Source organism: Diceros bicornis, chromosome 21, assembly GCF_020826845.1.
Source record: "Diceros bicornis minor isolate mBicDic1 chromosome 21, mDicBic1.mat.cur, whole genome shotgun sequence".
Taxonomy (NCBI): domain Eukaryota; kingdom Metazoa; phylum Chordata; class Mammalia; order Perissodactyla; family Rhinocerotidae; genus Diceros; species Diceros bicornis.
The window spans coordinates 16218949-16230774 of NC_080760.1; the positions used below are offsets into that span (position 1 = coordinate 16218949).

At 38.3% G+C, this 11826-nt stretch overlaps 1 protein-coding gene across 1 annotated transcript in view; it reads left to right on the plus strand.

The window, feature by feature from the left end:
* The window catches only part of CPQ (carboxypeptidase Q), a 465359-nt gene extending 454248 nt beyond the window's left edge, over positions 1 to 11111 (plus strand). The window contains exon 8 of the mRNA XM_058564673.1: positions 10592 to 11111. Coding sequence (XP_058420656.1) covers positions 10592 to 10755 — 164 coding nt within the window. The 3' untranslated portion in view covers positions 10756 to 11111. The remainder of the gene's footprint in view (positions 1 to 10591) is intronic.
* The last annotated feature ends 715 nt before the right edge of the window (positions 11112 to 11826 follow it).

Sequence of the window (11826 nt, forward strand, 5' to 3'; positions counted from 1 at the left end):
AAGGCAGGAGCTGAAAGTAGATACCCCAGAAAGTAGGATTCGTTTACCAAAAGTTGCTGTAGAGAGGGAGGATGAAGCCAATATTCATCTCTGCATTTGTCCCATTAGATATTTAATAATTCTTTCATATATCCATTCAGTGATTCAACAAATACTTATTAAGCATCTGCTACATGCCAGGCACCAGGAATTGGGGTGAAGAGACCAAGTCCCGCTCTTGTGGAGCTTACATTCTAGTGGGAAAGACAGGCAGCAAAAATAAAACCAGTACAAGAGTAATATAGTTTTAGGTGGTAGAAAATACTATGAAAAAGAAAAAAAAAAAAGCAGGGTAAAGGGGATAATGAGTGATGAGAGAGGAGGCATGGGTTTTAGATAGAACGGTTGGGAACTCCCAGGAGGATTGGCAGGCCCTGCAGAGTGTGACCAGCCAGAGCAGGGGACTTGGTGTCAGGTGGGGCTCTGCTGTTCATCTTCTGATAGATAATCCCAGACTGCCTGAGCCCATTGTATGCACATAATTCAAGTCTTCACTCTGTTTCATGGCCCAAGATACCTCCAACTTGAATTTCCATCTCCTTGTCATGAGGTAGAAATAGGGATTGGGGACCAGAGCAGCGAATGGAGTGAATCATGCAGATAGTTTCCCACTGGGGAAAAAGCAGTTACAGGTGTCCTGCGATAGGGCAGTGAGAGAAGGTACAGAAAACTGGGTAGGAGCATGGATTTTAGATCAGAGACACCTGAGTTTGAATCCTCTCTCTACCACTTACTACGATACGACTTTAGACAAGTTGCTTAAATCTATTTTCCATCCATTCGTGACACAAGATGATCACTACCTCATGAGGTCACTGGGAGAATTAAGTGAAATAATCTCCAAAAAGCCCTAGGCACACAAGGAAGCACTCAACAAAGAGTATTATTCTTGTTATTCCCACATTTGGAGAGTGTAGTACCATCTTCATGTAATAGTGATTACTTAGTCTTACCACTGCCGTATGGTTCTTCAACTTTATGGAAAGATGAATCATTATCCCAGAGTTTAGGTACATGTGAACTGGAGGCCCTCCACGTATGTTGGTGTTGACCTAAGCTGTGTGGTCAAAGTTATCCCAGCAACCAATCCAAGTTTTCCAAAGAGAGGGAAGTGCAGGGGCTTAGCGGCACACCTGAAACTTTTTAGCACAAGCTTGGATCTGTTGATTGGGTGTGTGATTCTTGGGTGGATTGAGCGTTTAGAAACTGAAATTATAATACTTTTCATGAAGGTTTGATCAGGTATGTTTTTCCCTTTCCTGTCCCATCTTGTCCTTTGTTTTGCTGTTTTTTCCCTTCCCTCTTACAGGTTGCTTTCTCATCTGGAGAGCTATGGGTTAGGAAGCTACTAATTAGCTGCTTCTCACTTTAATTTTCAATGAGATTTAATACAGTAGGGATAAAACTGCCCTTTTTGAAAAGAGAGATTAAATATCTGCAAATTCTATGAATTGATTTTCTAATTGTTTTGACAATAATGTTTTTTCATTTGATAATGTTGCTAAAGAAATAATAATTTTAATTAAATTTTAAATGTACTTTTAGATTTTATAGATTCTAATGAGACTAAGTTTTCTTGCAGGGAATAAATTAAGACCATAACGTTCTTCTCTAACCCCGTAATTATAATGATCAGGGGAACGTCTGTAATACATTCCATTGCAATTAAATTGCATACCCCAGACTGTTCAAGATCTGTTTATAAGGGAGAAAAAGATTTTTCACAGCTGCTTGCCTGTGAGCACATCCTTCATGCAACATTGCAGCAGCCAATGTATGCACTGAAATAACAGACTTGAATTTAAACTTTCCAAGCTTTCAAATGCCTTTCAAAAACTTCTCATAACACGAATTGCTTAATTTGTGTACATGAAAACCCACTGATTACATATAAATGAGAGTCAACCTACAATAACGGGGCTATGAGAATGTTTGTGTATTTACCTACCCATTTCTCCAGGAATTAGCAGGTATTCAATCTTGTTCCAATATCCTGCACAGATCACAGTCATTACTGGGATCTGTCTGTGAAGATTGGAATCTGCTGTGAACAGTATGGGGCAGGTCGGGTATTTCTTACAATATTCATTGGACCATCTTCACCCAGTTGACTACACAGCTAGAAAATATTTTCTGAGATGAATGTTTACAAAAAAGATTCAGAGAGGATAGAAGGGGGAAGGGAGGGAGGAGAAGGAAAAATAATCCAAACCAGGGTCAAGGCAGGATCATATAGAATAGACCTCACAGTCCAACTATCCATCTTTAAGAACAAATATCAGAACTTTGATTTGTTAAGTTAGAATTTTGTGTGTGTGTGTAAGGAAGATTGGCTCTGAGCTAACATCTGTGCCAGTCTTCCTCTATTTTGTATATGGGACGCCACCACAGCATGGCTTGATGAGTAGTGTGTAGGTCTGCACCCAGGATCCAAACCCGCAAACCCAGGGCCGCCAAAGCAGAGCATGGAAACTTAACCACTATGGCACTGGGCTGGCCCCTTAAGTCCTTCAAGTTGTATTTAATTGATCATGCTGCTTTGGATATGTTGGGTCATCCTTGTGGATATATAACATCTGTAATAAAGTATTAATTGAGTGCCTACTAATCCTCACCAGCATCTTGAAAGGTGGGTATCATTAGCCCTATTTCATGAATAAGGAAACTAAGGCTGAATGACCTTCCATGATTCACCCAAAGGCAGCCAGTCATTAAGCAGAAGAGTTTGAATTTAGACCAGGCCCATCTGACTCTAACCCCTTTGTTCTCTCATCTATATCTCCCTGCCTAGGTCCAACTTCCCCTTGACTGACATGCTCAAGGCTATGTCTTCACATCTTTAAATTCTAAACCTCCCTTAGAAATCATTTCCTAATGGTGAACTGCCCTAATAATGCTGTAGTTTGTTTCCAGGAGGTGAATTTCGGCCTTCAGAGCAGGCTCCTTCCTACTAGCTTTCTATTTCTAAAAGTCATTTGATGATTCCCTGTTCAGAGCTCATACACCTGCCAAAAGATACTGTACAATTTATCCCTAGGGATAGTTAAAACTCCCCCCACCCTGTGATGTCAGGTGCTCTCAGAAATTGAAATGCAGGCTCTCCCTCAGTGCTGGTCTTTTAGATCAGTAGCTATCACTGATAAAATGTCTCCTTGGAGTTGCAGAGACAAAGCTGCAAGGCAACCAACAAGCACACCCTCGTATCTCCTGTAGTTATGAGCATTCTCATTGGTGAAACTGGACTTTCTGGAGTTGTTTTAGTTTTGTAAAATGTTCATGGGAACTTAGATGATCTCTGAGGAAATGCCTTCCTTAAGTCACTAGTTCTAAAGGGAGACAGCCAAATTCCCACCCATCTGGCAGTCAAGTTCTTTCAGTCTGAGACAGAAAAGGAATGTCAGAGGCCTGAAGAGGGCATGCACAAATATTTCTTGCCTCTATTTTTTCAGTATGGATTTTGGAGCCTTTTTTGTCGGCCACCATGCAGTGTCTTTAAGAAGGTCTGTATGGGAGGAAAACAGCTTCAAGAAAGCCACACTTTGTCTGCTGGAATTAAATGTCCTTGCGTCTTTCTTGACATCCACAATTCTGATTCATCTTCCATCCACCCTCAATGACTTCCATTCTTTGAACTCCTTGACTTTGTCCTTAACTTGTACATGAATTAGATCCACTTGATACTCTCTGGGATCCGAAGAGCATATGCTCCCCACCAACTCCGACTATTTCTAAAATGTCATGGTTTCTGTTTAAATGCTTCTAGCTACTACCAAAGCAAACACACAGATTTGTCTCTCCTGAGTGTGCTGTGAGCTCATGGCATAAAGAGTCTTCTAATTTTAAAATGGACCTCTGGCCTTTCCACTGGGAAGTTTGGTTGTCTTCATCCACATGTTTTCCAGAGAATTTCAGAGGCTGGAATGTCATCCTCTGGCCCTGGTCTTTGCCACCTGTCCCCCAGACTATACCTCTTCCCAAGCTGTCTCCTCACCTCCATGATCATATGCACAACTCCACCTCTACATTTTTCTGGAGCATTTCCCTGAGGTGTAGCTCCAGTCTCCCCATCTTCCTGCCCATTGGCCCCACTGGCTCCCCATTTATGAACTACATTCAGTCTGTTTTCAGCCTTACATTTAGGACCTTCCATAGTTGGTTGCCAACTTGATCTGCCAATAATTAACCCAAGTTACCCCTGACATCACCCAAACTGGAATGCTCACATGCTCTATTCACCTGGAATGTCTGTGCCCCATCTCTGTCTGTTGACATCCTAAATACTTTTGCTAGATATTCTTTTTTACTACTCCATATCATTCCTCACCTTTCTCCACCCTATACTGTGCCCCTGGAGGCTAACTGTTATGGACTGCCTTGACAAGTCACCCTTGCCCTCTGGTTTATGATTGGGTTTAGCCAAGGGGAAGCCCCATAGGATATGGGAGGCACCAGCAGGGGACTGATTCCCTGGCTTCTTCAAACAACTACAGCTCCTCTGATGGCCCTCTCCTGTAGCTATAACTACAGCTATAGCTACTGTCTCTTTGCCCTTTTAGGCCTAGAGGTGGTAATAGCTCTCCTTGTTGCTAGCCCTGCAGTGTTTCAGCATTCCTTGTTGGTTTTATTTATCCGTGACCACTCTTTCTAAACAAGCCTTTCATTAAATTCTCCAAGTTACCTTTATGGAGTGTTCCACCTGTTTCCTACAAGGACTTTGACTGGTACAGCAACACTCAAGGCCCAGTTCACTCATAAAATTTGCTGATTTTATTCATTCACTCAACAAATATACATTCATCTTCTATTTGGTGCCATGTTATAGGTATTGGCGACAGAGTGGGGAACAAAACAGAGGCTTTGCCTTCAGGGAGCTTACAATATAGTGGGGAAAACAGATGTGAAATAAGCAATTATAACAGAGGATAGCGAAGATTATGATAAGAGAAGTATGGAGAGCACACAGCAAGGGACCTAGTCTAGGAGTCAGAGAAGGTCATTCAACTACATGAACTATCAACCATTTCTTGGTCCTGTTCGTATAGCACTCAGTACATTCTGACTGTGTTATTATTATTCATGGACACATTTTCTCTGCCTCTACTACAGAATACAATTTTGAGAGCAGAGACTGTGTCTTTTTAACCTTTATGTCTGCTTCAGTCCTTAGCCCACTGCCTAGAATACCGTAGAAACCCAAATGTTTGTCCAATTGAATTGGATTGAACCTTTTGACCATTTATGGGCCTCAGCTCCAGCCCACCCACACAAGGTTATACGTTATCAGGCTGGGTGATGGTGAGATCCCACCCTTTCTGAGCTACTGGGCTAATAGAAAACATCTTTTACTAGTTTAGAAAGAAAAATCACTGAAGAGAAAGAAGCCTCCTCAATATGGGTGAAGGGTTTGATAGGTATTGTCAGCTTAATAGACCCTGTTTTGGATATTCGCTGACAGGGATTGGAGCCATTAATTGTCAAGGCTGATTGTCAATAAAGTGGAGCTTTATTTTATAATTCTTTTTTCCATCACTGGCTTGTGTTGTGTTTAATAGCACTGTGGCTGAACTCAGTGTGAAATATGAATGAGGTAAATCCAAATTCTACTCCAGAGCAAGGAGTTTGGGGGGATAGGTAGAAGAAAACCCTGGCATAAAGTTTTAAAAACTTGGATTAGGGTAGAGAAAATCTAGACAGCATCCTGAGGCGACAAAGGGCTCAGGAACAATGACAGTGTCCAATCCACAAGGCAAGGAGTAGAGGATCAGGAGAAGAGAGCTCTGGCAATGTGGTAGACCAGAAGTTCATAGAAACATCCCTCCCCCTAAAAAATAATTGTTGGATGAAACAGTAATTGTCTTTCTATAATACATGGCTTAGTGAGAGGCAAAATAGGGGTGAAAAAAATGATAAAGTGAGAATCTATAGAGATAAGAAAACGCTGGAGCCTGGCATTTTCCTGAGAGTATCTGTCAATGCCTGTTTTCCTAGAGCATGGGCTTCGATGAGCAGTGAGTGCATGTGGGACAGGAGACAAAACTTGGGGCCCTAGTGTCCTCATATAAGGTGTTGATTAACTTTAGATTCATTAAGATAAATATGTGACCTATGATTTCTAAAGTTTTTACTGACAGAATTGAAATAAAGTGTGTAACTTACAAACTAGTAGAGTGGGGATTAAAAAAAAGGAACGAGAAGAGGAAAAAAAAATCAACACAAAAGAAGGCAAGAAAGAAAGGAAAAAATCAAACCTAATAAACAAAATGAACAAATAGAAAGCAAAACCTAAGCTGGTAAAAGTGAATCCAATTTAACAATAATCACAATCTACATAAGCGAGTTATACTCTCCAAGTAAAAATCAGAGATTGTTAGACTAGATTTTAAAGATTTTATTTATTTATTTTTCCCCCAAAGCCCCGGTAGACAGTTGTATGTCGTAGTTGCACATCCATTCTGGTTGCTGTATGTGGGACGCGGCCTCGGCATGGCCGGAGAAGCGGTGTGTCGGTGCTCGCCCGGGATCCGAACCCGGGCCGCCAGCAGCGGAGCGCGCGCACTTAGCCGCTAAGCCACGGGGCCGGCCCCTAGACTAGATTTTAAAAGTTCAACTTTAAACTGTTCATAAGAGAAACTCCTAAAAACATAGGGACAGAGGAAGACTGCAACTAAAATGATGGGAAAAGACGTACTAAGTTAATGCTCTGCAAAAGGAAGCAGTGTGGCTGTATGGAAGATGAGGAAAAACTAGACTTCAAGACAAAAAGCATTACTACAGATGAAGAGGATGACTACATATTGATAAAGATGTTCAATTTACCAGGAAGATATAATTCTAAATTTGTTAATAGTATAACTTGGAAATATGTAAAAAAGAAATTGTTGGAACTATAAGAAAAATAAGCACATCCCAAATCACAGAGGGTCATTTTCACACATCTCTCTCAAAATTGATGAATAAATAGAGAATAAGATTTGAAGAACACAGTTAACAAGCTTGATCTAATGGACATACACAGTACACCAAAAGCACATTCTTTTCAACACATGGAACATTTATAAAAATGAATCACACAAGAGGCCGTAGAGAAAAAGCTCGACAAAATTCAAAGAATCTATATCATACAGCCCACATTCTCTAACAGTTAAATTAGAAATCAATAATGAAAAATAATTAATGGAACCCCATACTTTTGAAAATTAAAAAACACATTCTAAGTCATGAGTCAAAGGAAAAAATAGAAGTAGGAATTAGTAAATGTTTAGAACTGAATGATCATGAAAATCCTCATCAGAACTGGCAGGCTATAGATAGCTAAAGTAGGATTAGGGTGAGGACTGTAGCCTTACTGCTCATGCTAGAGACCAAGAGAGTCTGCATTCAACTCAAGAAATTAGAAAAAGAAAAGCGAATACACCCAAAGAAAGAAGAAAGAGGGAAATAACAGATATAAGAGTAGAAATCAATGAAGAAAAACTACTACACAATGGAGAGTATCAGAAAAAAAAAATTGTCTTCTTTTTTTGTTCAAACGACGAATACAACTGATAAACTGCTGGCAAGAATGATGAACAAAAAAGAGAGAAAACACCAATAACCGATGTCAGGAATGAAAAAGAGGGCATCCTTATAGATGCTGCAGACAGAAAGATAAAAACAGGATATTATTGACCACTTCATGATGATTATTTTGAATATTTGGGCAAAACTCACAAACTCCTAGAAAAATGTAATTTCCAAAGTTAATTCAAGAAGAAATACAAAACCTGAATAGCCCAATAACCGGGAAGGAAATTGAATAATTAGTGAAAATTTTTACCATAAAGAAAGCATCAGACTTAGATGGTTTTGTAAACAGTTCTGCAAAATAACCAGGAAATGAATCATTCTAATCTTACACAAACTATTCCAGAATGTAGAAAAAAACGAGCGCTTGCCATTTTATGAATCGGATATATCCTTGATGCTAAAAATGGAAAACCACAAAAAGAAAATGCAAATTTTAAAAAGTGTATAATTTACAGTTAGCAACAAATAGTGTAAGCCATGGAGAAAACTAACAAAAGGTATGCAAAACCGTATTACAAAATCTTAAAGACATTATAGAAGACTTAAATAAATAGCAACATATTAACACACCGTTTTTATGAATAAGAACACAGTATCCTAATATAAAGATGCTAGATTTCCCCAAATTGATGTGTAGATTAATGCAATTCCCATCAAAATCCAAAAATATTTTTTGTGGAATTTAAAAATGATTCCAAACTTTATCTGAAAGAACAAGCAGTCAAGAATAATAATACAATTCTGAAGGAGAAGGAAGAGAAGAAGCTGAGGTAACTCTCCCTGTCAGTTAACAAGGATTAGAAAGCAATAGTAATTAAAATACTGTGATATCGCCACAGGGATAGACAAATAGACTAATGAGACAGAATTCAAAAGCCCTAAAGCAAACCCACACAAATACAGAAACTTGATATATGGCAAAATTGGTACTGCAGATCAGTGGGAAAAGAGGATGTGCTAGTCAATAAATTTTGCTAGGACAAATGAAAAATAAAAATAGAAACCTACTCTACACAAAAATCAATTCCAGTTCTAAATGGATGAAGAACTTAAAAATGAAAAGCAAAACTTTAAAAGTTTTAGTACCTCAGAAAAAATTTTATGATATTGAGGTTGGGAAGGATTTCTTAAACAAGATACAAAAAGTGCAAATCATGAAGGAAAAGATTCATAATCTCAACTACATTAAAAGTAAAAACATCTACTCAGCAAAACATGCAATAACAGAGTAAAAAAGATGAGCTACAAACTGGGAAATGATATTTACAAACTTACTACCAACAAAAGATTAGTATCTAAAATATATAAAGAACTCCTACAAATCAGTAAAAATGACAAACAAGTTAATTGAAAAATGGGCAAAAGGCATGAACAGGCCTTTCACAAAAGAGAAAACATAAATGACAAAAAAAATACATATATGAAAACATGCTCAATCTCATTAATAGTTTTAAAAATTCAAACCATAATGAGATATTTCACATCCACAAAATTAGCAAAAATTAGCTTGACAATACTGAGTGCTAGAGAGCATGTGAAGCAAGAGAAAGACTCATATACTGACAGTTGAAGTATAAATTGAAAAGGAAAACATTTTGGAATTGCATGATAAAATTAAACACACACATACTCTATAGCCTAGCAATTCCACTCCTACATTTAGACCCTAGAGAATGCTGAGAGTGGCATATTGATAACAGAAAACAGGAAACAACCTAAATGCCCATTATCAGAAAAATGGTTAAATAAATACAAGATAATGTACAGCGATAAAAATGAAAATACTACAGCAATACACAATAAGGTAAATAAATCTTACATATGATTGAACGGAAAAAGCAAGTCACAGAAATATATCTGGAGTATATGGTTCAAAAGCAGGCAGTATTAAACAATAAATCATATATATATATATATATATGGTAAAACTATAAAGAAAAGCAAAGAGTGATTAACATACAAGCAGAACAGGATAGTGGGTACCTCTGAAGGGAGGAAAGGGTCTGCAAGATGGGGCTCATAAAATGGGCTTCGAAGGTACTGGTAATATCTCTCTTGCATTGAATTATGGACCTGTGTGTACTTTTTATATTGTCACTCCTTATAACATACATTTATGTTCTCTACAATCTTAAGTGGGTGTGGTATATTTCACAATAAAATGATAAGTAAGTTAATAAGGCCAGAGCCTAAAGAACTGCAAACTGGAATCCACAAAATGGGTCCAGTAGGTTCTGAAGGATGAATAAGAGGCAGTGAAGATTCCCTGAGGCTCTGATCTGTGGCTGAAATTAGAGAAGAGCCTCACTCTGGAATGAGAAGAAAGCTTTCAAGTGGGGTACAGACTCCTGCTGGCACCCTTGGAGGTGGCTGGGGAATTTCATGGGAAGTAAATGAATGATTTGAGAAGAAAAACTTGAGCAAAGGAGTATTGACTTTCTTTTGTATCCAGGAAGGTACATAATTTGCACTCTTGCAGATACAAAAAAGATACTGTCTTTTTATAAATAAAGAGGACATTTATATCAGTTACTTAAGCAAATGAAAGGTTATTTTCCTTCATGTGGCAGGAAGTCCAGAAGTAGACAGCCTGTTCAGTGGGCTGGCAATATTTTCTAAATCCGGGCTCCTTCTGTCTTTCCACTCTGCCATTTTCAGTGTGTGGGCTTTTTGCCCCATGCAGCTCTAAACTTCTCATCTACTTTTACTGCAGCACTAGGACATTTTCCTGACTCTCTTGTCAGCAAAGAAAAGGCTTTCCTAGAACTCTCCCACAGCCTGCTCCTCGTATCCTAGTAGTCAGAGTGGTGTCACATGGCCCTTTCTTGCTGCAAGAGAGGCTGGGAAAGTAATTACTTTGCCATTCTAGCCTGTACAGTAAGAGCAGGCAAGAACAAGCAGGAAGGAGTGACAATGGTTTCTGAGCAGCTGTTCAGCAATGTCTGTCAAAATACTTCACTAAGAATTCTTCCTGTTTTCTCCCCAGGAGCCAGTCTCCTTGATGACCTATATAAATATTTCTTCTTCCATCACTCCCATGGAGACACCATGACTGTCATGGATCCAAAGCAGATGAATGTTGCTGCTGCTGTTTGGGCCGTTGTCTCTTACGTCATTGCAGACATGGAAGAAATGCTGCCCAGGTCTTAACAAGAACAAGAAAGAAGGCACTTTTGTCATTTCTGGGCAGGAATCCTGAGTCTGCAGCTTCAGGAAGCCCCTCTTCACCTAACACTTTCGCCTGATCCATTTTCAAAGCACAACACTAATCCATACTTTCTGTTATCTTTCTTGATACTTTCCAAATTCTCTGTTTCTAGGGTAGGGAATGATCTCCACCCCGACATAGGATCAACGTATGGTAGGGATCACAGTGGGGACATTTCTTTATACCACCTGTAAAAAATATTATTTCTATTTTGAAAGTAAACACTGCATAAATCTTTGGAACACCTCTGATTTTTATGTGTGTATGGATAACATTAAATCAAATACAGTGACACCAATTTTTTTGTTGTTTTATGTTGTTTATTGAAGGAGTAGAGGAATACACAATTGTAGGGTGGTTTTCATTGAATATATAGAGGCATTTGGCTTTCTAACTTTTACATTTTTACATTACTAGAAATTTTTAAATGAGATATAGTTTTTTTAAACGGAGAAAAATGTCAGCATTTGGGGAAAAATATAAGTATGTATAATCCAGTTGCATTATTACAGATGAGTACTAGGGTCTAACACAAGATAAATGATACTATTTTACATTTATGTTTTATATATTTCACACAATATTTCTATGAAGTTGGGGCTTATTCACATTTTGCTGATAACAGGATTGATGCTCAAAGAGGCTAAATAATATTCATAGGGTTCTATAGAGCAAAAACATTGATCCTCATCCATTCTGGGAGCAATGGCTACTATTCTTCTACACATAATGTCCAGTATTCAATAGAAAAAATTACAAGACACACCAAAAAAATGCAAGAAAAAATGAACTCATTGTCAAGAGTTAAGAAATTAAGAGAATCAGACTAAGAGAGAACCCAGATGTTGGAACTATCAGAGAAGGACTTTAACGTAATTATGATTAATATGTTAAAGATCTAGTGGGAAAGGTGGACTACATACATGAACAGAAGGAGAATTTCAACAGAGAGATGAAAACTATAAAGCAGAGTCTAATGAAAATGCTAAAATAAAAAAAAACAACATCAGAGA